This window comes from Monodelphis domestica, chromosome 7 (genome assembly GCF_027887165.1).
Source record: "Monodelphis domestica isolate mMonDom1 chromosome 7, mMonDom1.pri, whole genome shotgun sequence".
Classification (NCBI taxonomy): domain Eukaryota; kingdom Metazoa; phylum Chordata; class Mammalia; order Didelphimorphia; family Didelphidae; genus Monodelphis; species Monodelphis domestica.
In genome coordinates this window covers 13,965,476-13,989,991 of record NC_077233.1, presented here as the reverse complement: position 1 = coordinate 13,989,991, position 24,516 = coordinate 13,965,476, and the positions used below count along the sequence as shown (strand labels likewise).

The 24,516-nt window shown below is 41.6% G+C and overlaps 1 protein-coding gene across 6 annotated transcripts in view; it reads right to left on the bottom strand.

Annotated features, from left to right (window-relative positions):
- Window positions 1–23,274, bottom strand: part of GOLGA4 (golgin A4) — a 105,145-nt gene extending 81,871 nt beyond the window's left edge. For 3 of the 6 annotated variants that reach the window (XM_056804255.1, XM_056804256.1, XM_056804258.1), the window contains exons 1-4: window positions 22,956–23,273; window positions 20,118–20,207; window positions 8,061–8,159; window positions 4,193–4,258 (exon numbers count right to left, since the gene is read on the bottom strand). In XM_056804255.1, coding sequence (XP_056660233.1) covers window positions 4,193–4,258; window positions 8,061–8,159; window positions 20,118–20,207; window positions 22,956–23,012 — 312 coding nt within the window. In that variant the 5' untranslated portion in view covers window positions 23,013–23,273. Of the gene's footprint in view, window positions 1–4,192; window positions 4,259–8,060; window positions 8,160–20,117; window positions 20,208–22,955 lie in introns of all 6 variants that reach the window. The other 3 variants (XM_056804257.1, XM_056804259.1, XM_056804260.1) reach the window with 3 other exon arrangements.
- Between the last annotated feature and the right edge of the window lie 1,242 nt (window positions 23,275–24,516).

Genomic DNA, 24,516 nt, shown 5'->3' with positions numbered 1-24,516 from the left:
GAGAGAGCCTGGGCGGCCCAGCCTTCCAGGAGTCTTCAGAGCCTCAGTGCTTCATACCACATACAGCCCAACCCAATTGAACTCAATCCAATTAAAAGCCCCCAGAGGACAGGGAAGCTAACATTCCTCCCCTAGAGACTGTACCAAGAGATCTGACAAAGCTCCAAGAGGGGAGACTGACAGCCCCAAAACCAAAAAGGAGAGGAGCAAGAGCACAGCCAAATACAGGGAGCAAAGAAGGGGTAAACTAGAGCAAACAAGAGAAAAAGAAGAAATTACAATAGACAGCTTCTGCACAGGTAATGAGCAAAGAGCAAATGAAACAGAGGGGGAGGATCCAGCAAAGAAAAAATCAGAAATCCCAGCGAATTGGATACAGGCTTTGGAAGAACTCAAAATGCAATTCAAAACACATTAAGAGAGGCTGAAGACAATTGGGAAAAGAACTTAAAAACTAAGATAAGTCATCTGGAAACAGAAAATAGTGTCTTGAAAGCCAAAATCAATCAGCTGGAAAATGAGGCAAAGGAGATGAAAGATGAGGCAAAGCAAATGAAAGATGAAATGAAGAAGATGAAAGATGACCTCCAAAGAAAATCCGACCAAAAGGAAAAGGACGACCAAAAAACTAAGGATGAAATCCAGTCTTTAAGAACCAGAATACAACAACTTGAATTGAGCGACCTCACAAGGCAGCAGGGCTCTATAAAACAAAACCAAAAGAATGAAAAAATTGAGGAAAATATGAAGCATCTCATTCACAAAACAGAGGATTTAGAAAATCGTTCAAGGAGAGACAATTTAAGAATTATTGGCCTACCAGAAGACCATGACAAAAGAAAAAGCCTGGACATTATATTACAGGAAATTATTAAAGAAAACTGCCCCGAAATCCTTGAACAAGAGGGAAAAGTGGAGATTGATAGAATCCACAGATCACCTCCTGTACTTAATCCCCAACTGACAACACCCAGGAATGTTATAGCCAAATTCAAGAACTATAAGACCAAAGAAAAGATATTACAAGCTGCCAAGAAGAAGTCATTCAGATATCAAGGAACCACAGTGAGGATAACTCAGGATCTGGCTGCATCCACACTGAAAAAAAGAAAGGCATGGAATACGATATTCTGGAAAGCAAGGGAACTGGGTCTACAACCAAGAATCAACTACCCAGCAAAAATGACTGTATTCTTACAGGGGAAAGTATGGTCATTCAACAAAATAGAAGAATTTCAAGAATTCGTAAAGAAAAGACCAGACCTGAACAGAAAATTTGATGTCCAAGCACAGAACTCAAGAGAATCATCAAAAGGTAATTAAAAAAGAGGGGAAAAAAGAAAAACAAAAAAAAATTTTTTAAGAGACTCAATAAGTTAAAATGATATGTATCCCTATAAGAAAAGAGGTCATTGGTAACTCTTAAAAACTGTTGTTATTAACAGGGAAATGGGTTCGAGTCAAGAACACATGTGACAACCAGTGGAATCATGCGTCGGCTATGGGAGAGGGAAAGGCGGGGGGGGGGGGGGGGGAGGGGAGGAAAAGAAAACAATCTTTGTTTCCAGTGAATAATGTATGAAAACGACCAAATAAAATAATATTTAAAAAAAAAATAAAAAAAAAATAAAACTGTTGTTATTAGCTGGGCTGCAAAAAGAAGTATACTTAGAGGGAACAGCAACAAACTGTATAGGATGAAAGGACAAGACATAAATAGGTATATAGATATATGCATGCAAAATACATGTGCATGAGTATGCATATATATATATATATATAACTAGAGCTTAAAAATAGGTTAATATTAAAAGAAATGGGAAAAGAAACAAATGGGGGTAAATTTATATGTCATAAAGAAGCTCATGGTGGGAGGGGGAAGAACATCAATACATTGGAAGGGTAAAGAGGTCAGAGACAGGAAATACTCAACTTTTACGTGCTTTGAAAGTGACTCAAAGAGGGAAAAACAATCCAATCCATTGGGGGCAGAGAATAGATTTGCACGCTATAGGGGAGTAGAAGGGTAACAAACAGTCTGGTGGGGAGGGAAGCAGTACAAGAGAGGGAGGGAGCGGGGGGTTAATTTTAGAAAGACAACAGGGAAAATAAGGGGGGGATAAATAGGGAAGGGGATAGAAAGGGAAGTAAAATAAGGGTGGGAACAAGGGGGACTGTTCAAAAGCAAACATTGGTGTAGAAGGATATAGTGAAAGAAGAAAAGGCAGGACCAGGAGCAGAAATCAAAATACTGGGAAATACACAGATAGTAATCATAACTCTGAATGTGAATGGAATGAACTCACCCATAAAACGCAAGCAAATAGCAGAGTGGATTAGAGTCCAAAACCCTACCATATGCTGTCTACAAGAAACACATGAGAAAGGTAGATACACATAGGGTGAAAGTAAGAGGGTGGAGCCAAATCTATTGAGCATCAGCTGACAAAAAGAAGGAAAAAATGCAAAGGAAGGAGGACTTGCAGTCCCAGATCTCAAACTATACTATAAAGCAGTGGTTATCAAAACAATTTGGTACTGGCTAAGAGACAGAAAGGAGGATCAGTGGAATAGACTGGGGGCAAGAAACCTCAGCAAGACAGTATATGACAAACCCAAAGATCCCAGCTTTTGGGACAAAAATCCATTATTTGATAAAAACTGCTAGAAAATTGGAAGACAGTGTGGGAGAGATTAGGTTTGGATCAACACCTCACACCCTACACCAAGATAAACTCAGAATGGGTGAATGACTTGAACATAAAGAAGGAAACTATAAGTAAATTAGGTGAACACAGAATAGTACACCTGTTAGACCTTTGGGAAGGGAAAGATTTTAAAACCAAGCAAGACTTAGAAAGAGTCACAAAATGTAAAATAAATAATTTTGACTACAGCAAATTAAAAAGTTTTTGTACAAACAAAACCAATGTAACTAAAATCAGAAGGGTAGCAACAAATTGGGAAACAATCTTCATAAAAACCTCTGACAAAGGTTTAATTACTCAAATTTACAAAGAGCTAAATCAATTGTACAAAAAATCAAGCCATTCTCCAATTGATAAATAGGCAAGGGACATGGATAGGCAGTTCTCAGCCAAAGAAATCAAAACTATTAATAAGCACATGAAAAAGTGTTCTACATCTCTTATAATCAGAGAGATGCAAATCAAAACAACTCTGAGGTATCACCTCACACCTAGCAGATTGGCTAACATGACAGCTATGCAAAGTCATGAATGCTGGAGGGGATGTGGCAAAGTAGGGACACTAATTCATTGCTGGTGGAGTTGTGAACTGATCCAGCCATTCTGGAGGGCAATTTGGAACTATGCCCAAAGGGTGATAAAAGACTGTCTGCCCTTTGATCCAGCCATAATACTGCTGGGTTTATACCCCAAAGAGATAATAAGGAAAAAGACTTGTACAAGAATATTCATAGCTGCACTCTTTGTGGTGGCCAAAATTTGGAAAACGAGGGGATGCCCTTCAATTGGGGAATGGCTGAACAAATTGTGGTATATGTTGGTGATGGAATACTATTGTGCTCAAAGGAATAATAAAGTAGAGGAATTCCATGGAGACTGGAACGACCTCCAGGAAGTGATGCAGAGCGAGAGGAGCAGAACCAGGAAAACATTGTACACAGGGACTGATACACTGTGGTACAATCGAACGTAATGGACTTCTCCATTAGTAGCAATGCAATGTCTCTGAACAATCTGCAGGGATCTAAAAAACACTATCCACAAGCAGAGGATAAACTGTGGGAGTAAAAATACCAAAGAAAAGCAACTGCTTGACTACAATGGCTGAGGGGAAATGACTGAGGAGAGACTCTAAATGAACACTCTAATGCAAATACCAACAACAGGGAAATGGGTTCAAGTCAAGAACACATGTGATACCCAGTGGAATCGTGCGTCGGCTATGGGAGAGGTGGTGGGAGGGGGGTCGGGGAGGAAAAGAAAATGATCTTTGTTTCCAATGAATAATGTTTGGAAATGACCAAATTAAAAAAAAAAGAAAGAAAGAAAAAAAAGTTAGAGATGGGGCAGCAAGTGGCACAGTGGATAGAGCCAGGCTTAAAGACAAGATCTGAATTCAAATCTGGCCTCCAAGATTTGCTGTGTGACTATGGACAAGTCACTTATGACACATAAGAAATAAAAGACAGTGTAGAGGTACAGACCTGAGAAGCTGTTTCATTTCCATTAATGCCATCGACTGATTTTGGAGTTGTGCAGCTGGATGCAGTCTACAAAAAGAAAGGAAAATGGAAAGCTAAGGAAAAGAAATCGTAAAATATAAAAAAATTTCTTCATCCTGTTAAAAGCAACAATATTCAAGTTCTACAACTTAACACATTTATTTAGTAAAAAAATTTGTTTTAATTATTATTAATTAGGATACTGTCATGCAAGCCAAAGCTAGTATGGTAAGTACTGGAAAACTCAGCTTTTACTATAGATTATGTGAAACTAAAGGGTATTAGTACAGCAACCTTCACATTCACCTTATCACATAATGGGCATCCACAGACCTTTATTAAGGTCATTCCCCAAAAAGAAGATCTTCAAGTTGCAAAAGAATCATTTCCATAGAATATTATAAAGGACAAACATGTATAACAAAAAATCCAAATTATCTTTCCTTGAGCTATTAAGTCCATATTTTTTTAAAATGCAGATAAAAAGTAAAAATATTTGTACCAATTTGAAACGGATGGTGTACACAAAATAGAAATTGTTACTGGGGGAAAAAATCTATATGTATGCCAAAATTTCCACTAATTCATAAAAGCTTGTCAGTGTCTAGAAAAGTTTATAGTTCCTATGATTGAAACTTAACTACCAAATGATCTGCATCAAGTATCAATAACACTAAGATTGGCAATGTCTAAAGACGTGAAATATAAGTACCCCAAATGCTGGATTTTGAATCTAAATAAAATACAATGAAATAGAAACTAAGCAAAATAGTTTGACTTCTTTTACTATGTAATCTTATTCTCATATGAAAAAAGAAAAACTTAATCATTAAACTGTATTTTGATTGTGCTTGTTATATCCCAATTCCAATGATACACATATGTGTATATTTAAACGAAATGTAATTTTGCCCAAGTTCTAGAGCCATATTAGAACTAATTATGAAAACAAAAAGCCAGTGTTATTCAGCGCAGTCTTACTCAACCTTAGCCATGGACAGTTCAATGTCTCAACATTTTATCAAATGATTTTTTATGAGCTACCGTAGAAGAGGTTGAAAGGGGAAGGAAGGACCCTGAAAGGGGCTGAGCACCACACAAAGTATCAGAGGGGATTTCTCAACTCAGATGTCTATTCTCAGAAAGTAACTAGTAAAGAAATTTGGAAGGCAGATATCACACGAATAAATCTTTATCTCCTTCTCATCAACCTACCATAGTACCCCATCAAGAAGAGGCACACAAAAGAAATGCCCATATTATATGTGCCCCAACTACTCCTATAAGCTGAACTGGCAATTTTATGTACTAATATTATACTATTATATCCTAACAAATTCGAAATGTCCCATAAACCAATAAATCTCCCACTCACTGGACTCTTGAACTTTTAAAAACATGCTGGGTGTACAATTTAACTCAATAAAAAGAAAGTTATTTGTCATGTTAAGAAAAGACTTCCTTTAACAAAATTGGATGATGTGACTAATGGGGGGAGGGTCATTTTTTTTAATGTTTAATGCAAAACATGACAACGGGGGAGGTCATACAATATAGTAACAATAAGATCAGAAGTCAGGGGCCAGAGGCTTAGTTGTAATTCTGTCCTCAGGCCCAGGTATGGCCTTAGTCAAGCCATTTCTCGCCTATGAGACTCAATTTCCTTGTAAAATGTGACTGCTTGATCTATAAGAATGAGGTCAGGTGCTCAGCTGGTCAAGAAGTACAAAAAGCCTTATCAACCACATGATGGTACTTCCTATGATATCTTAATATTAACTTAAGGACAGGTTATTATAAGAAGGAAACTGGATTTAGAGTTAGAAAACCCAAGTTTCAATCATACCAACTACCTGTATGACCTTGGGCTAATCACCCCTTCTGCCTGATGAAGAAGCAAGATTAGATATAATATGTAACTCTTCAATTATAACATTTCATGTCTGAATTTTTAGCTAAGTTTTATAGCTAGTTTTCAGCTAAAGAGGGAGGATTTGTTACAGTATTTTTTTCATCACTACTGTGACTATAAATTTGAGAGAAGTTACAAATTCAGTTTCCTCTTTCATCCTTTTAAAAAGGTATACAAAGAGCAATTATTTACTAACCTTAGTGTTCTCTAGTTAAAGAGAACTATCTGGTTTGCTAAAATGTTCTGATAACTAGCAATCCTAAAGGAGTATGGCAATCTTGGTATTCAGACCACCTTACAAAGCCCACGTTTGGACGAGAGTTCTTTTCCAAATTATAAACATTTTACAAGCTATGCTGGCAAATAATGACAAAGTTCTATACCTCTACCTTTTATCTGTCTGAGTTTTTTTGGACTTTACAAGAAGAAATTGATAGAGACTTTCCCTTTAATTCTGAAAAACAGAAATGGTAGCTACAGGGAATAAAGAGCAAAATCCAAACATTAACATGAGTTAGGGAAAGATACAAAAAAGTCAAAACCATTTTACTTCACAACTGACTATTCAAAATACTGGCATAAGCTTAAGCCAAAACTTCTCCATCCTGTTCTCAGTAAGGAAAAGATTTTCTGAACAAATCAATGACTGGAGTAACATAATACTGAGGCTGAGGCCCCATAAGAAGCAGATAACATAAACTTTCCACATTGCTTAACAACCTCTGGATTTTAAACTACATTCACTACAAATTCTACCCTATTTATGCCAGAAGGTCAAAACGTCAAGTTAGCATTTAGGGCTTACTGGTTTATAGACTGGTCTTCCTTTCAAGAATGATGAATGTTAAAAATGCCCCCCCCCAAGTGAAATGAACTTTATCAACCAGTCAAGAGAAACTACTTCATTCAAAAGAAAATCAGGGAATATACAGGATAATAGTCCAATATGTACATCTGATATGTGTTTTGACTGAAGAAACTGACTAGGTCTAGGTATGTCCTACTATCAGAAATAGTAGCAATTAATAACAATCTCAACTTTAGAATAATATTCTATGAATTTAAGTTATTAATGTTGAGTTTTTGAATGTTTACTCTTCGGTGAAGGAAAAGTTCAATTCTTTATTTTCCTTTTGTTTTTAGTCATTGTCGAATTGAACAAAGTATCATTAAATATCTTCCCTAAATTTTACTTTTCCAATAAATTTAAGAATTTGCCAGGTAATTATGAAAATGTCTAAAAGAAAACCCCTTTTCCCAAAGGAAAATATAATACAAACTTTAAAATACTAATGACCCATTACATGGGAACAATAATTTTTTTTAAAGAATATTGATGATATTTTAAGCCCAGAAAGTTCCTACTCTGACTCCTTTGTTGTCTACTAGTCAGATCTGTCTATACTGAGAAGCAGTGGGCTCCCCTTCCCTAGAGGTCTCCAGGTAGGGCCATTCGCCCCAGATGTCATAGATGACTGCTGAGGTCTCTTCCAACTTTTGGATGCTCCAATTCTGTGATACACTATCAACTTGTGCCTAACATTTAAGCTTTTCCTTAAAATGCAGATCACTTCAGAAAGCATTCTTGACCATCAACACCAAAAACACAGATTCCAGGCAGTGCATATTAATTTTAGGTGATGAAATTTGCATTGTATATGGATGATTTAGGGGTGAAGCCCAGTGAATTCTATTCTAGAAAAGAAAAGCAAGGTTATTTTTTTTAATGTTAACACATCACACAGCCCAGGAGCCATAGCATTCAGCTACTTATTACTCTCTGATCTTTATTTAGTGCAAGATTAGTGACCAGCAATTGCAGATGCCTTCGAGAGGCACTCAGAGACAAGCAACATTCATTAGGTTTGCCTGCTAGTGTTACCACACTTTGCTTCTCCCCAAAGGAAGGGCAGAAAGGGGTGGAAGGACTCAACTCACCACACAGTCAATCTGTGGTTTGGGTTGTTTGGAGGAATCCAAAGCAAAGATAGTATACTCAGAGAGAAAAGCAGGCTCTGCTAAAATCCCAGCTAGAAGCTGCTTCATTCAGTGCAATAAATAAGGATATGAAAACAAAACACAGAATAAGAAAACAAATCATAAAAGCACGATGCACAAATGTTTTCCAGTTTTCATTAAGCATAATGTTCTTATTCAATTCAACAAACATTATTATGCACCTACTGTGTATGGGGCTCTGTGCTCTGATACCACCTAGATCTTGCTTTCAAGAAAATTAAACTCTAATGGGGAGAAGACGAGTATACACATGAATATTAATACGAGAGTGAGAAAAGCACCACAGAGAGGCCCAGGGAGGAGGAGGAGAGAAATTCAGAGGAAGAAGTAATTTTCAGGCTAGGAAGGCTGCATGAATTACCTAATGGGATGGAGAAATGTCAAACCATAGAGACTGGAAAGGGAGTGGGAAAGATTTCTTAGGTACAGCTTGGGCAAGGGCAGAGAGAGAGGAAAAGGAAAAACAAAAGCAGGGGATAGAGAGCAGTCCAGTTCAACCAGAAGGTTTAGGGCTAGAAAAGCCACATTGGGGCAAGCTCAGAGTGCCAGAGGTGGGAGTTTCTCGTTTACCCAGCAGCTAATGGAAACTCGTGTGCACAGAGAAGGTGCAGGACCAGAGGATTACATCAGAAAGAACACAAGGAGAAACTAGAAACAAGTCCCTGGAAGCTAGATGACCAGTCACTCAGGGCAGAAAAGAAATGGCCATTTTTAATGGTAGCTGTGGGGAGAAGGAAGAGAAGAGCTATGACGATTATTCCAAGACATAAACAGCAGGACTTAGAAACTGAACGTGTGGACAGAGGGAGAAGAAAGACACAATGACGACTCCAAGTCTCTGGAAGGACAGTGGTGGCCTGGAGAAAACAGAATGGGGGAAGGAGGGTAAAGGGCAGTCAGTGGTGGGAGAAGGATGGTTCAACACAATTTCTCAAGCAGAAACCTTCTACAAAGCCATCCTTATGCAGAATAATCATTCTTCTGTCTAGAGAGCTAGTCTCTATTCAGCTCAAAAATCTACCACTGCTCCCTGCTGCCTCTCCTGTAAAGTCCAAAGTCCTCTGCCCAGCATTCAAGGCCCTTGAGAGCCAGATCCCATTTCTCTTTCCAAATGTACTTCATGGCGTAGGCAAGCCTGTCACTCAGATGCCTCATGCCCCAGGAATCCTCCAAACTCATCGCCTTTTTCATATGCTGGGAATGCCATTCCTTTCCTTGTTATCTATTGAATTCACCCTTTAATACCCAATTCAGAGGCAGCTAGGTGGCTCAGTAGAGAATGCCAGCCCTAGAGTTAGGAGGACCTGGGTTCAAATTTGGCCTCAGATACTTCCTAGCTGAGTGACCTTGGGCAGGTCATTTAACCTTGTTTGCCTAACCTTTACCATAAAACAGAAAGTAAAGGTTAAAAAGAAGAACTGACAATCTCTTCTCTCTTTTAAATCTCAGGAAAAAGAGCAATTTCACCTAAGAAGCAATAAGGAAGTCATTCCCTCCCATACAATTCTAAGTGGCACATTTGTAAAAATCTATAAAAGGAGCACACAAGTAGCATGTCCAGAAAAGGCTACTGTAAGAGCCACAAAGGTAAACCTGCCATAAGAATGCTGAAAGCAGAGAATGGTTCATCTTTATATGTATAAGGACAAATATGCAGAGGGGAAATCCCTGCGCACACACTTGATGCTTGTGCACTTGCACACATTTCACTCATTTCTTTAAAGGGGCAGTGTGCGAGCCCCTCTGCTGGGCAGCCTCTTTGGCTGTTCCCCCTTTTGAAAAGCCTCCCCTCCCCAGGCCATCCCAGCTTCACCCCTCTGCAGACTGTACGCAAGGCTCTTCAGGACTTTATCCCCCACCGCAGTGGCCCCTTCAGATTCCTTTGCTGCAAGACCATCTTCCTCTCAGTTTATTCTTGTATCCCCTTGCCTGCACACAGGAAGTGCTGGATAAATGCTTGCAGACTTACTCTGACCTGAGCTGGCACAGTGAGCAGAGCACTGGTTTTGGAACCCGGAAGCCCTGGCAGATTCCTCCTCTGCCACTGTGGCCACTGGTAAGTCACAACTCTCAGATGCCTGTCAGCTCCTGAGGAACTTACTGAAGCAAAGGCATAAGTGAACTGGTCAAGAGAGTTCCCACACTGGCAATTTCCCCACACAGACTTAGAAATCCTTCTGACTTCAAAAAAGTAAAAAAAACCACTACTTTTGAATAATTGCAAATTACAGATGTTAAGCACAAAGTGTTGGGCTCCCACATGTTTTGAATATTTCTATTGCTTTTATTACATGATAGCTTTACTGGAGAAAATCTTATAAAATGCTGAAATATTACTATATATGCAGAGATAAACTTATAACTTATAAAGAACTACATAAATATTCTAAAATATCAGAACCATCAGTCTATTTATGCTTGGGGTTTTTTATGGGGGGAAAGGGCTAGACCTCTAAAATTTTATTGATATGGGGGCTCCCAGATGGGGAAATTCCCTCTAAAAATGCAAACTATCAAGTTCTCTGTAACTTGCAACTCTTGCAAGTAACCTAGAAAGTTCTTTTTTTAAAAATATCCAAAAAAAAAAACAATTTATCAAGTGATGGAAAGCACCAAAAGAAAAAAAAAGAAAAAAGAAATTATCTCATCCCTAACGTTATCAAGTTGTAAAGGCTGAGGGCTCTGTAATTTAGACCTCTGTGACTCCATTAGGATAAAGTACTTTTGGTAAATCAGTAACTCGGGCAGAGTCCAAGAACTTATTTTAGAGATTCAGACAACGTGCTCGGCCAAGGTCACACGGAACTCTTTGGAGCTGGGCCTATGGCCAGGTCTTCTGACTCAAAGGCCTGGGTTCTTTCTACACTCCCAAGTGCCGTCATCTCTGAATTCCAGGCAATAGTGAAGAGTAAGGGGAAACCAGCCCACTGTGAGGATATGCCTTTCACGTGACGCCTCTAACTGTGGACTGAGACAGTCCTGATCTCGCAGAGCAAAAATTCGAAAGGAATGGAAGGAGGGAAGGGGGTGGGGGGTTGGGGTGTCAGCTGCCAGCCTTCTGATAGCAAAGCTTTCTATACTTAGCTAGTCACTGAGCTCTCTCACAGCTTTTCTAGGCTGGTAGGACTTATCCAGGGTTTGTGCTCTGGTGGCACAGACTCTGGAGAATCCAAAGTGATCTCCTCCACAAAACTGTGGGCTCCTTGAGGACAGGGCTGTCTTTTGCTTTCCCTGTATTCTACAGTCTAGCTCATAGGAAGTATTTTTAAAATGTTTATTGAAATGAACTACTGAAAAAAATCACCTCCAGCTCATGATGGGATATCCTAGTAGGAATTCTGGGTAGATTCATAAGAACAAGTGTAAAAAATTGATGTGGGAGCAAAGGAGTGAAAGAGTCCAACATCCAAGAACATAGTAAATGCCATGCCTAAGGACCAAATGCATCAACTATGGAATTGGCATACCTCCCAAATGGGAAAGTTAGCACTAAGAAACTTTCAAAGTCAATCCAGCAGAGGGCAGGACTTAAAAAAATTTTTTTCAAGAGGCAGCTGGGTTGCACAGTGGATAGAGCACCAGGACTAGAGTCAGAAGGATTGGAGTTCCAATCTGGCGGGGCAAGTCCCTTAACCCCCACTGCCTAGTCCTTGCCACTCCTCTGTCTTAGAATTAATAAGAAAATAGAAGGTGTGGGCTAAGAAAAAAACAAAATCTTTTTCTGAATATTGATAATTTTCAGTACAGTTCTAATACTCTAAAACAACTGATGTTTGGCTCTCGGGTACTCTGAACAATCCAAAATAATGAAGTCTGCTTATCAAAGTCTAAGGATGCCAAGAATTTATCTTTCATACTCTCTCCCATTATAATATAAACTGATCTACCTGGAAGCAATAAAGATCACAGAAATTATTGCACATTGTTCATTATACATTTTTAAAACTCTTACTTTTTTTTTTCTTAACAATTCTAAGACAGAAGGGCAAGGGCTGAACAAAGCCAACTGATTTGCCCAGAGTCACACAGTCTTCCTAACTCCAGGCCTGATGCTCTATCCATTGTGACACCTCCTGTCCCTGTACATTACATTTTTAAAAGACATTACAGATGAAGCAAGATAACCAGTGTTGTGAAACTGGCAAATATATTCTTTTTTTTTTAACCCTTACCTTCCATCTGAGAATCAATATTGTATATTGGTTCTAAGACAAAAGAATGGTAAGGGCTATGGGGGTTAGGTGACTTGCCCAGGATCACACAGGTAAGAAGTATATATGGTCAAATTTGAACCCAAGGTCTCCCAACTCTGGGTCTGGCTCTCAAACTACTGAGCCACCTAGCTTCCCCCTGGTAAATATATTCTTAAACTGCCATGAATTCAATACCTTGGAGGTCATTGATTAAGCTGTCATTTGATTCCCCACTCCTCTCTCCTGAATCCACTGCATCACACTTTCTATCTTAAAACCATCTTTGCAAATAAATAATGTTCTCCAGGAAACAGACTCCTAGTTAAGCAAATCACCACTGAATAAAGCAAAAAATATTAACAAAAAACAATCCTTCTCAGTAGTTATACTTAAACTCTGGTCCTTAGTAAAGCCAGATTTCATCCTGCCATGCGGTTGGTCTCCCAATGAATGCCTTTGCCACCTTCCTTTAGCTACGCACCAGAGAGAATAGAGAGAGCCCCCTTCCTGCATTCCCCTCCTTTATGTGCTCTCTTTACACCTGGATTAATTTCCCAACCCTTTCCAGGTCAAGTGCCTAGGTCATGCTCACCCTCAGTGGCATGATATAGGCAAGACCCCGATGCATGATCCCAGGAGAGGGTTGTCTTTCTTATTCGTTATAAAGAATGGCTTTTTGGGTGGGGAAAAACTAGGGATATGCTGGTAAATGAAGATGGTGAAAAAAAAAAGATTTCTTCCCCAGTAGATAAGAGGTCAAAAAATAGGAGCAAAACAGTTCTCAAAAGAAGAATTACAAAGAATACAAGCGCATGAAAGAATACAGCAAATTACTAGTAATAAGAAAAATGCAAATCAAAAAGAACCCTGATATTTCACCTCTCATTCTGCAAATTGTCAAAGATGACAAAAAGGGCAAGAGTCAATGCGGGAAAGGTTGTGGGATGACAGGCACAATGATTCGTGGAGCTTCTGGAAAGCAATTTGGAAATATGCAAATAAACTGACTAAAATGTCTATACCCTTAGACCCAGACACTCCATTCCTGGGCTTAAACTATATTCCTAAGGAAGTCATTGGTAAAAAGAAAACCCACTATACACCAAAATTTTTACAGAGGCATTTTCTGTGACAGCAAATTGAAAACAAAGTAGTTGCCCATTAACAGGGGAATAGTTGAACACACTGTGGTGCATGAACGTGGCAGAGTACTATTGAGCTGTAAGAAATGATGTGTGGGATAAATATAGAGAATCCTGGAAAGATCTCTATAGGTACACTGATGCAGAGGGAAGGGAAGAGCCAAGAAACAATATACACAGTGATATAACAATATGCAACACTGTAAATGAGCAAACAAGCACACACAAAAAATCAAAAGTGAATGTTGCAAAATTATAAAGCTCAAGCAGAAACAAAGAGATAGAAGGGATGTGAGAGGCAGCTTCCAAACCACCCTCTCACGGAGATGGGAGAGCCACAGGGCTTACACATTGCACATGTTTTGAGGCTTTTACAATGTCCTGAAAGGTTATGATGATTTTTTTCTACTTCTTTTTCTTTTGGTTTTTATCTTTTAAAAAAAATAGACTATTTGTTGTATACGACAGCTCTCTGGAATGAGGAGGGGAAGAGATACTGAGGAAAAACTGATGCTATAAATAAATAAGTCATCAACAAAGTCATATTTTCAAAAGATGTCCATTTTTTAAAAAGTCATTCTATAAAAGATAAAATGTCATTATAATAAAGCTTAACAACTAACTAAAATTTTTGCTGTGATCTCCTTTTAGAAGAAAAAGCTAAACCACAGAACCACTGATATTGGGAATTTAGAAAAGAGGGGAGCCCAGAAATGATAGTAAATGGGGGGGACAGAAATGACAGTAGATGTGAGATACCAATATACTAGGGGAGAGGTCTATGTGAGGATGGGGTCTCTCTATGGCTGGTGTATAAGAGAGAGACAGACAGACAGACTGACAGACAGACTCAAGGCATTATATGATTCCTCTACCATTACCAGGTAAGTCTAGTAAGCCTACTCCTTTGGTAATTTGTTTTCCCCTTCCAAGGTTCTGTTGGTATTTATTTTCTCCTTATTTCACCTGTAAAAGAATGTTCAAGGGATGAAGGCAGGAGAGGAGAGATCTGATTAGCCCTAGCAATGAGTCTGAATCAGACACCCCTGCAGGAAGATAATCTTCCTCCTGAGGAACTTCCCAGGGCCAGAATCCTTCCCTCTCATTTACCCTCTCTATGTACAATGTTCTGTGTCACTTCATGTTCGTGTTTCTAATAACCTTGAGGACAGTCATCATTGAAAAGATTCAATTAACTGCATCATAATAGATTTACTGAGAGAGAAAATTGAACTACATTTTACAAACATTTTTAAGGAGAGCTGATACAAAGTTTTCAGTTAACCTTCAGTTAAAAGGACTTAACTGAACAAGAACTCAACACTGTTTCCCAAGGATTTCAGTTACATGAGCTTATACTATCCTTTCTCTTGTTTTTCCTTCTCCTACACTTCTTCAATTCAGCATGAAGTAATGTTAATCTAAGGGAAAGGCAAAAAGGACAGGGGACAGCCTGGAGTCCATGTTACTTAGACACTTTTGAAGAAGAACAGGAAAGAGAAGAGTAAACAGAAGAAAATAGGATGGGGGGAAATAACAGCTAATTCCTAAAACAGAAGCAGCTAGAATGAATTAGAAACCAGAATCCAACAATATTTTGTGTACAAGAGACACATTTAAAACTAATCTGTTATGCTTCAACTAAGAGGAAAAGGCAGGAGTAGTAATCATAATCTCAGAAAAAGCAAAATTAAATCTAATTAAAAGAGATAATCAAGGAAACTACACTTTGCTAAAAGGAACACAGAAAAATTAATATTAAATAATTTGAAGCAAATTTCTCCAACAAAAGCCTCATTTTTTCAAATATGTAAGGAACTGAGTCAACTTTATAAAAATAAAGCCATTCCCAACTGATAAATGGTTAATGGATATGAACAGAAGTAATCAAAGTTATCTAAAGTCATATAAAAAATGCTCTAAATCACTATTAATTATCGAAATGTAAATCAAAACTCTTGCAGGACCACCTCCCATCTATCAGAGATAACAAATGCTGAGGTGATGAAGAAAAATAGGAAATTAATGAACTGTTGGTGGAGTTCTACTGATCCAAGCATTCTGAAGAACAATCTTATCCCTTATATCTATTACTATTAACATAAACCTTACGCAAGCACTCAAAATCCCCAGCCTGGTCTGCTGAAACAGCCTCCTAACAAGGTTTCCTGAAGAGTGGGTCTCCTCTTCCATCTTTCACATAAGCCATACTTACCTTGCATAGTCATAATTTGGTCCTGCCCAATTTCACTCTAAATACCTCACTGACTCCTTATCACAGAATCACAAAATTTGAGGGATGTAAGGGACCTGATAGGTCATCTAATCCAGCCCATACTTGAAAAGAAGCCCCTCCAGTCTCAGCTTGGAGAATTTAATTAGGAAGAAGCCACCACTTTCCCAAGGTGGCCTACTCCACTTTTGGACAGGTCACATCATTGGGAAGTTTTTTTTCTGTTTGTGTCCAACTCTTCAAAACTCAATGGACCATTGCATATGTCAGGTTCTTCCATCTTCCACTACCTCTCAAAGTCTGTCCAAGTTCAGTTCATGTTTGTTGTTTCCACGGCACTATTCTGATAGCAAACCTAAATTTGTTATGGGTTCTGTTTTATGAGGGCCAAGCAGAAAGAAGTTCATCTGTTTTCCACTTAGCACCCCTACAAATAGCCTAAGAGTTATCCTATCCCACTTTGAGTAGTCTCTTCTCTAAACTGAACATTTTCAGTCTGCAACCAATTATATAACATGAACTCCAGGCTATCCACTATCCTTTTTGCATTCTCCTGGACATCCTCCAGCCTTCCAATATCCTTTTTACACTGTAGGGACCAGAAATGAACACAAGATTCCAGTTGAAGACCAATCAGGGCAAAGTATAGACAGATGGACTGCCACCTACCTACTTGCTGGAAAGGAATGGCTCTCAACGTAGCCCAAAAGCAAATCAACTTTTTAGATGCCATAAACTCTTTTTTTTTTTAACCCTCCCCTTTGCCTTACAACTGATATCAGTTCTAAGGCAGAACAACAAGAGCTAGGCAAATAGTATTAAGTGACTTGCCCAAGGTCATACAGCTAGGAAGCCTCTGAGGCCAAATCTGAACCCAAGGCCTCCCGACTCCAGGCCTGGTTCTCTATCCACTGCCATAAACTCTTACCAAGTTCACAACCCACTAAAACTCTTAGGCGATTACATGAATGAATGATTTATTAAGCCCTTATTATATGCCCAGAGCTCTGCTAAGTGCTGGGGCTACAAAGAGAAAACTGAGTCAGTTCCAGCTCTCAAGGTGCCCACATCCTAAAGATGGAGACCACCCTTATGGAGGGTTTCATTGCCACAGATTGAAAGTTCCCATGGTCCTTAAGGGAGAGCAGCAAACTAGCAGACCATGCCCCTTCTTTAATGTCATCTCCATTGATAAAACCCTTTCATTGTTTTTTTGTTGTTTTTTTTATGCTGGAGCATCTGACAGAGATAAAGATTTGGTGTTCTTTCTGGGTCTCCAGTAGCTGTGGCCATCGCCCCGATAACAATAGCAGCTCCACAGGGACAGCTTCCCAGGATAATGGCTAAAGGCCCTGGGCTTGAGGTTTTGCCCTTGACCACACTCCTATCCTTAACGCTTCTGGGTCCAGACTCCTGGACTGTCTCCATCAGGGTCTAAAGGGAGATGATGGTCAAGGTGGCCCCTTGTCTCTCCCTCCTGGAGCCTTGCTCCTTTGGCTAGGCTGAGCTGCCTGCCTGCATGTGGCAGCTGGTATGGATGGCCTGCTTTTCCTGAGGCCTGGGCTAGAAAGAGAACCACTGATCTGCACATGCTACCATGCTCAGGGATTCTGAGGTTATCAGTTGTTGCTGGTGGCAACACTCCACGATGGTTTCTTCTCTTGATGATGGCCGTAGGGGCTGGACTGGAAGCAAGTATGATTGACTCTGCTAGGGTCAAGGTTCAGAGTCTTGGACTATATGAATGGAAATGACTGGTGGTGGTTTGACCAGCCTGGCACATTTCTTTTTTAGTCTAATCAAGTCTGTCCCTTGCTATACTTGTGAAGTTAATTTTTGTTATCCAAATATAATGTTTTATATTTATCACTATCAAATATTATTTGATTTTATTTGGCCCCAATTTCCTAGCCTATTCACATACGTGTGGACCTAAATGGCACAGAGCCTATCTTTGGGGGAGGCTGCCTATCAATAAAATTCAGATTCCAATGCCTGGTATTCAAAGCTCCCCATGATCTGGCACCATCCTACCTAGGCAACCTTTCCTGATATTCCTCACCTCCACAAAGTCTAACTGGGCTCTGTCACTTCCCATACACAGCCCAGACTATCCTAATGACAATCTTTACTCAAACCTACACCTGAAATCCCTTGTTCTCCAGTTGGGCAATAGCCAACCAAACCTTTAAAGCCAAAATCCTCCCAGAAACTCTCCAAAACCTCCAATGTGGCCAAGGATCTCTTCACCCCTGTCTAAACAAGGCCCTACTTAGCATGTTGCTCACACCTCTAGTGTACTCTGCATTGTTATTATTTGTGTAGATCATGTCCCCCAACTGACTGTAATCTCCAAAAAGGCAAGAATCATATTTTTTTCTAAATTGTGTATCACCAAGCAACTACATAGAGTTCTGGCAGCAGACACTTGAAAATGTTTGCAGAAATGAACTGTTATGCATAATACATGTAGACAACTAATTTTATGCATCCAATTAATGCACACATTAGTTTCTGATTTAAAGGAGGACTATAACAACATTATAAGAATCAAAAAATCCGTATTCCTGACAACAGAGGACTTTTTTTTCTAAAGTAAAAAGCCAGCAATAAATAGCTGAAAAGATTCTCCCTATACAAGTGTACTTTTGGCTAAATACAGATTTATAAAACTAGAAACTGACTTAGAAAATAAAATCCCAGGCTTCAGACTGAAAATTTCATCCAAGTTGAAGAACTAGTTTATTATCAAAAGTTCCCTAGTAGAACAGAAGATGCTTAGCAGGCAGGTATTTGTTTTGGTGACAGCACTCTATCTCTTAGAACAATGAATTATCCTGTGCAGAGACTTCTGAAGTGGCCCAATGAAATACAAGGTCATTGGGAAATGAAAGGAAACCTAGCAAAAGACCAAAGAATAAAGGATCTTATGGCTTCCCTGCGTCATTCTGATATCAAATCTCAGGTCTTTACAAAGAATTGCCTCAAGGAGGCATGTTTTCCCATTTTTGTGGAAAAGAGTAGCTTGAATACATTTACTGTCTACACACTTCAAGTAGTTCTTAAAATTCATTTAAAAAGCAATCTCGTAGCAAAATCTTGAAGTTGTTTTGGAAGTTTTGGTAATTTGGTATTTTTTTTTTGGTAATTTCATTTTCTTTTAAATTAGTTAGGTCTTTAGAAAAACATTAAAATAATAACACAACATTCACCCCAAAAACAAAGTTTAAAAATATATTCATTTACTATATAAGAGTTAAGACCTCAAAGAAAACATCGGTGTCTCTTTTAAAATTATAACCAACCACAACATTGAAAGATACAATTTTAGAATTTTAAGTTCAAATCCTGCCTCGGACACTTACTACTAGGTGACTGTAAGCAATTCTAAGAGTTAGTTTCCTCATCTGCAAATGGAGATAATCATACCAAATGGTATCCTGTACTATGTGATTATAAAAAAGAAATAATATGTGTGAGTGATGTGTATGAGGGTGTGTTAAAGCCATTATTAGAATGACTCAGAGACCATATGACCAAGGTAGTCAATGAAGTATGGATTAGAAGCCAGGAAGGTCTTGGACACTTACTAGCCATGTGACCAGGGGTAATTCAATTCTCCGAGCCTGATTCCTCATTTGTAAAATGGCTATAACCTTACCTGCCCGACTGTTCTGAAGCTCTCGTGATAATTCACATGTGAAGTCCTTTGTAAACCTTAAACACTTACAGAAACGTCTGTTATTAGAAAGTCTTCTGGCTACTACTTGAATATGGCTGCAGATAATCAGCCCGTCTGATCTAAACTTCCTCATTCCTAAAATGCATTTTTTCCCTCCCCTATAGCAGTTGTAGAGATTAAAGGCCCCAGATCTGGAGTCACAGAATCAGACCCTGCAACTTGCTCACTCCATGTCTGGCAGTGGGTCCTCTCGGTGCTTTCCCTCTGGGGCCTCAGTTTCCTCATAAATAATTGACAGTTGATCTAAATGACTTTAAGGGTCAAGCTCAGCTCTAATTTTATGACCATGTAAGATGTATTAGCCAATTTTTAAGAACACTGTTTCATGACAACTATTAGTAAAGAAAACACTCTCTCACTGTTCCAGGCAAAGGGTGTTTCTAAGTCTGGAAAGTGTAGAGAAGGTGCTGAGTTGCAGCGGTAGAAGCCGCCCCCTCTACCTGTGAACTCACATGTCCAGGCTCTCCTTTTCCATTCCCTATTTGTAGAGATAATATGAATTATGTTACTACTCCCAAATAATGCCAATAAATGGAATTCCATTGTCTCCTAAAATAACAGTATTCACACTTAACAACTTAGTCACTTGAGTACCAAAAGCAGCCTTGCACACTTGACTGACATGCCTCCTTTGAGAAATTATAAGGAAATCAATTCCAAACTGACCTCTCTGTTGGGTGTACCATCATCAGATTGCTCTGCAAGAGAAGATGTCCGGCTCCTGGTCCCTGCTGGTACAGGTGAACTAGAAGGGACCTAGGGAGAAAAATCATTAAAATCAGAAGGGCTATGACAACAAGGGCCATATTCTCTCTATTTAGAGCCCAAGCTGAATCCTCCCTGAAACCATCACCTCAAGGAGAAGAAAGCACCAAAACATTTAAATGAGGGTCCATCTAAAGCTGTGGAAAGGGCCTTGGACCAGGAGTCAGAGATGCCCATCAGCTGACTGGGTAAGATTAGCCCTCTGGGGCTCTCAGTTTCCTTCATCTGCAAAACGAAGCAGCAGAAGTCAAGGATCTCCTAAGCTCTTACCCCTCTCCTCTTACTGTCTTCTAAACTTTGGGGAATCTTCTCATGCTTTCCTGAGCCTGCTCTCTACAGTTACCAAAAATCTTTGCCAAATCTCAGGGCCTTTTCAACACTTATCCTTCCTGATCTCTCAGTATCATTTACCTGTTGACCAGCTTCTTCTCCAGGAAATTCTCTCCTTTCTGGTTTTTCTCAGTTGTGACATTACTTTCTTGGTTCTCCTCTTACTTGTCTGATGCTCTTTCTCAGATGCTGGGAGCGTACCTCAAGGCTCTGTCTGAGCCCCATTCCTCTCTATGACCTCTCTCTTGGCATTCTCATGAATTCCCAAGAGTTCAATTATCATCTCAGACCTCATCATGCAACCCAAACTGCTCTCTCCAAAGTTACTAACGACTTTTTAATTGCCTTTTCTCAACCTTCATCCTTCTTGACCTCTTGGCAGCCTCAACACATCACTCACTCTCTTCTCCTTGACATTCTCTTCCTTCAAGGGTTTTCAAGGTTTCCCAGCACTGTTGTCTCCTGGTTCTCTTCCTATCTGTCTATAAGCTCCTTCTTCATCCCTTGGCTGGGAACTAGGAGCATTCCCCAAGGCTCTGTGGTGGGCCCTCTTTTCTCTCTCTACCATTGGTGATCCCAATGGTGGTCACACAGACTCATCTCTGTCACTGATTCTCAAATCTATTTAGGCAGCCCTATCTTCTCACTGACCCGCCAGACTCAAATATCTGATTGCCGGTTGGATATCTGGAAATGGATGTTCCACAGATCTTCTCAACTCAGCATGTCCAAAACCGAACTCAACTATTTCCCCCACAAAGCCTGTCCTTCCACTGCCCATTACTATTAAGGGTACCTGTCACCCAGGCTCACCATCGAGACCACCCCCAACTCTCTACTCTCACCACCATGCCCAGGCACAATCTGCTAAGGCCTACCTACCTGTGGAGCATCCCTCAGAGATGCCCTTTCACTCTGACACTGCCGTCAGCCTGCTGTGGGTCCTCTCCATCTCATGCCACAGCTGTTGGAATTGCCAATCTTGTCACTTTTCCCTTCCTGACAGCTCTGCAAGAGGTCTCATCTCTCCACTCAAACAGTCCTGCCTGGGCTATTGCAAAAGCCTTCAGGGTAGGCTCCCAGCTTGAGTCCTGGGCCTCCCTCAGTGACCTCCGGTCCTTCCCTCCTCAATGAACTCCTATGGCTGCACTCCCTACCTGCAGCATCCACCGTACCACGAGGCTCCTTCTACCTTTGCACTCTCCTCTCAGGGCCTCCAAGATCCAACTACCCTGGGCTGCTCAGTGGTCCCCGGATTCTGTGCTTTCTCGGGGCTGCCCTTGCCCCGTGCTATCCTTCCTCTCCTGAGTTTTTTATACTTCCCCATTCCCGGAAGACTCGGATCACAGGCCAGACCATCCCCAAGCCTTACTCCTGCCCTCTCTGGGAAATGGCTCTAGTTATCTTCCCATCATCTCCCTCACCAGACTGTGACCTCCAGGAAGGCAAAGGCCCTTCCGTTGGGTCCCCAGGCCTTAGCATGAGCTGTCGGGAAGCCATTCTAGGAGGCCAGGCTAGCCCCAGACCAGGATCACAGCCCACCCACTCTCCTACATCCAGGCTGTGGACCCCAGAACAGGTGCCCTCCCCCTCTGTGCCCAGGCCATCCTGGGAGTCCCAAAGCGGGTCAGCCCAGCGCCCAGATTCTGTGGGCTGCCCCCTGGCACCCACGATGTGAGTAAAGAAATGCCACCCAGGCCCCCTAGAGGCCCCTCCCACAACCATTGGACCCGCCTCCTTTTAAGACCATTGGGGGCAACACCGGACCCAGCGATCCCGCAAAAAGTGGGGCTGAAGCCCGGAGAAGGTGCCTGGAGCACAGGATCCCTCCTGCTCCGGGGGACGAGAGAGGTACAGACTACACTGCAAGGACCGGGGCTTCTCTCACTCTCATTTCTGGGTCCCCCCCCCCAGGCTGCTCCGGGGTTCACATCCTCCTGTCCATAGGTCTAGTGAGGCTGCCACTAACTCGGGACTCGGCTATCTCCCCAGGAAGGCTCTTGAGTGGGAACGGCTGGACTACTCAGTGGACAGAACACCAGGCCTGGAGACAGGAGGGTCTGGATTCAAATCTAGCCTCGGATACTTCCTGTGTGATCCTAGACAAGTCACTTAACGCTACTGCCCGGCCCTCACCGTTCCCATGCTTCGGAGTCAATAGAATCACTACGTCGGAACATAAGGAGTTAAATTAAAAAACAAAGAATGGGGGGTCACGAGGAGAGACCTGAGACCCCCGAACGTCACCATCACGTGGCCTGCTGAGGGACAGTAGGGGTCCCCAATCTTCTGGACAGACCGCTGGAGCCCACGTGACCCCCGACGAAGGGTCGGCGGGGGCGGAGCGGCCATCCCACCCGTCCTCCCCACGTGGGTACCAGCCTCCGTGCCTCAGTTTCCCCGCGATACCTGGGCCGCCGCCTGCTGCTGCTCCTCGCTGATCTTCTGCTTCAGCTTCTTGAACATGGTGCCTTAGACCGGGCCCCACGGAGGCCTCACGGACACTGCGGCGCCGGCGGCGGCTTCGTCCCCTTCAGCCCCGGGCCGCGGCTGCTGTTGCTCCCGGATCTGGCTCCGGCTCCGCTCCCCGCCCTCCCCACCTCGCCTCGGCCCGCCCCCCGCGCCCCCATCCATACAGCCGCGGCGGCGGCGGCGATAGCGGAGACAGCGACGACGGAGGCCCGGCAGGAGAGCGACGCGCCCAGCGCGCCTGCGCGGCCAACGTGGACTTCACGGACGGGCCTCTACGGAGGCCGGCCGGGCCCAAGCACGAGGAGAGACCGACGCATGCACCGTAGGCAGACGCCCCGCCTTCCCTCCGAGGCCGCCCGCCGCCCGCCGCCCATCCCAGGGAAGAGACGGAGAAGGCGGAGTTTGATAGAGGCCCTGGCCCTAATCGGGTGGTTACCGTGGTTACGGAGGCCCGCTGCCCCTCCCTTTCTGAGAGAACGCGAAGTCCAGGGTCGGCGGTTCGAATCCAGTCATCCCTAGAAACTTCTATAAACCAAGGCTACAGCGTTCATAATACCAACCCACCGCAGCCAGATAATTCTCCAAAGGGGCTTCATGAGCCTTGTCCTATGCAAAGGAAATCTTAGAATCTCCCCAAAATGACCCTTAGTCTTGGGTCTGGCTGGCGCTCCCCCCTCCAAACGCCTCTTTGGTTGTCCCCATTGTGCCAATACTTATCAATCAATCCATAACACTGTGTGCTAGGTGCTGGGGATCCACCAACAGGCTGGAGACAGCCCTGGTCCTCAAGAAGCTTCCAGGCTAAAGGGGAAGCTACACAAGTTCAGGAGAAATGAGATAGTAAAGGTACTAGTGAGGAACCTTAACTTCCTCCTCTCAGAAGTAGATAAATCCAATTAAAAACAAACAAACAAACAAACAAAAAGCTAAGGAGGTCAACAGAACTTGGAAAAGTTAGAGCTGATAGTCCTTTGGAGAAAGCTGAATGAGAATAGAAAGAAATAGGGCACAAAACCCTCACAATCCAGTGCAGAAAAAAGACATTTTGCATTCTTTTCAGATCATTATGCGATAAAAGTGACATTCAAAAAAGGCCATACAAAGAAAGACTAAAAAGTAACTGGAAACTAAACAGTCTAATGAGGGAGATCGCAGGCAAACAAATTGGTAGAGAGCATGCTATGCCCAGAACAAGTAAAAGAAAATAATTAAAGGGGAAAAGAGCTGAAATTAAAAGGAAAATTCATTACTGCAAGCTACTCTCCTTCGGCCAAACTGGACTTCTGAATGTTCCTCCATATTTGCCCCAAGCTAGATTAGAGGCCTGGAATGCTCTCCCTCCTGGGCTCCACCCAGCTTCCAGCCAAATTCCAGTGGAGATCTTGAAAATTATTACCCCAGCTAATTAATGCTCTCACTCAAAAAAATAGTTCTACTTACTTTATACTCATCTGTGTGAGTTTTACTATTCTATGTAAGCCTTTTGAGGGCAAGGGCC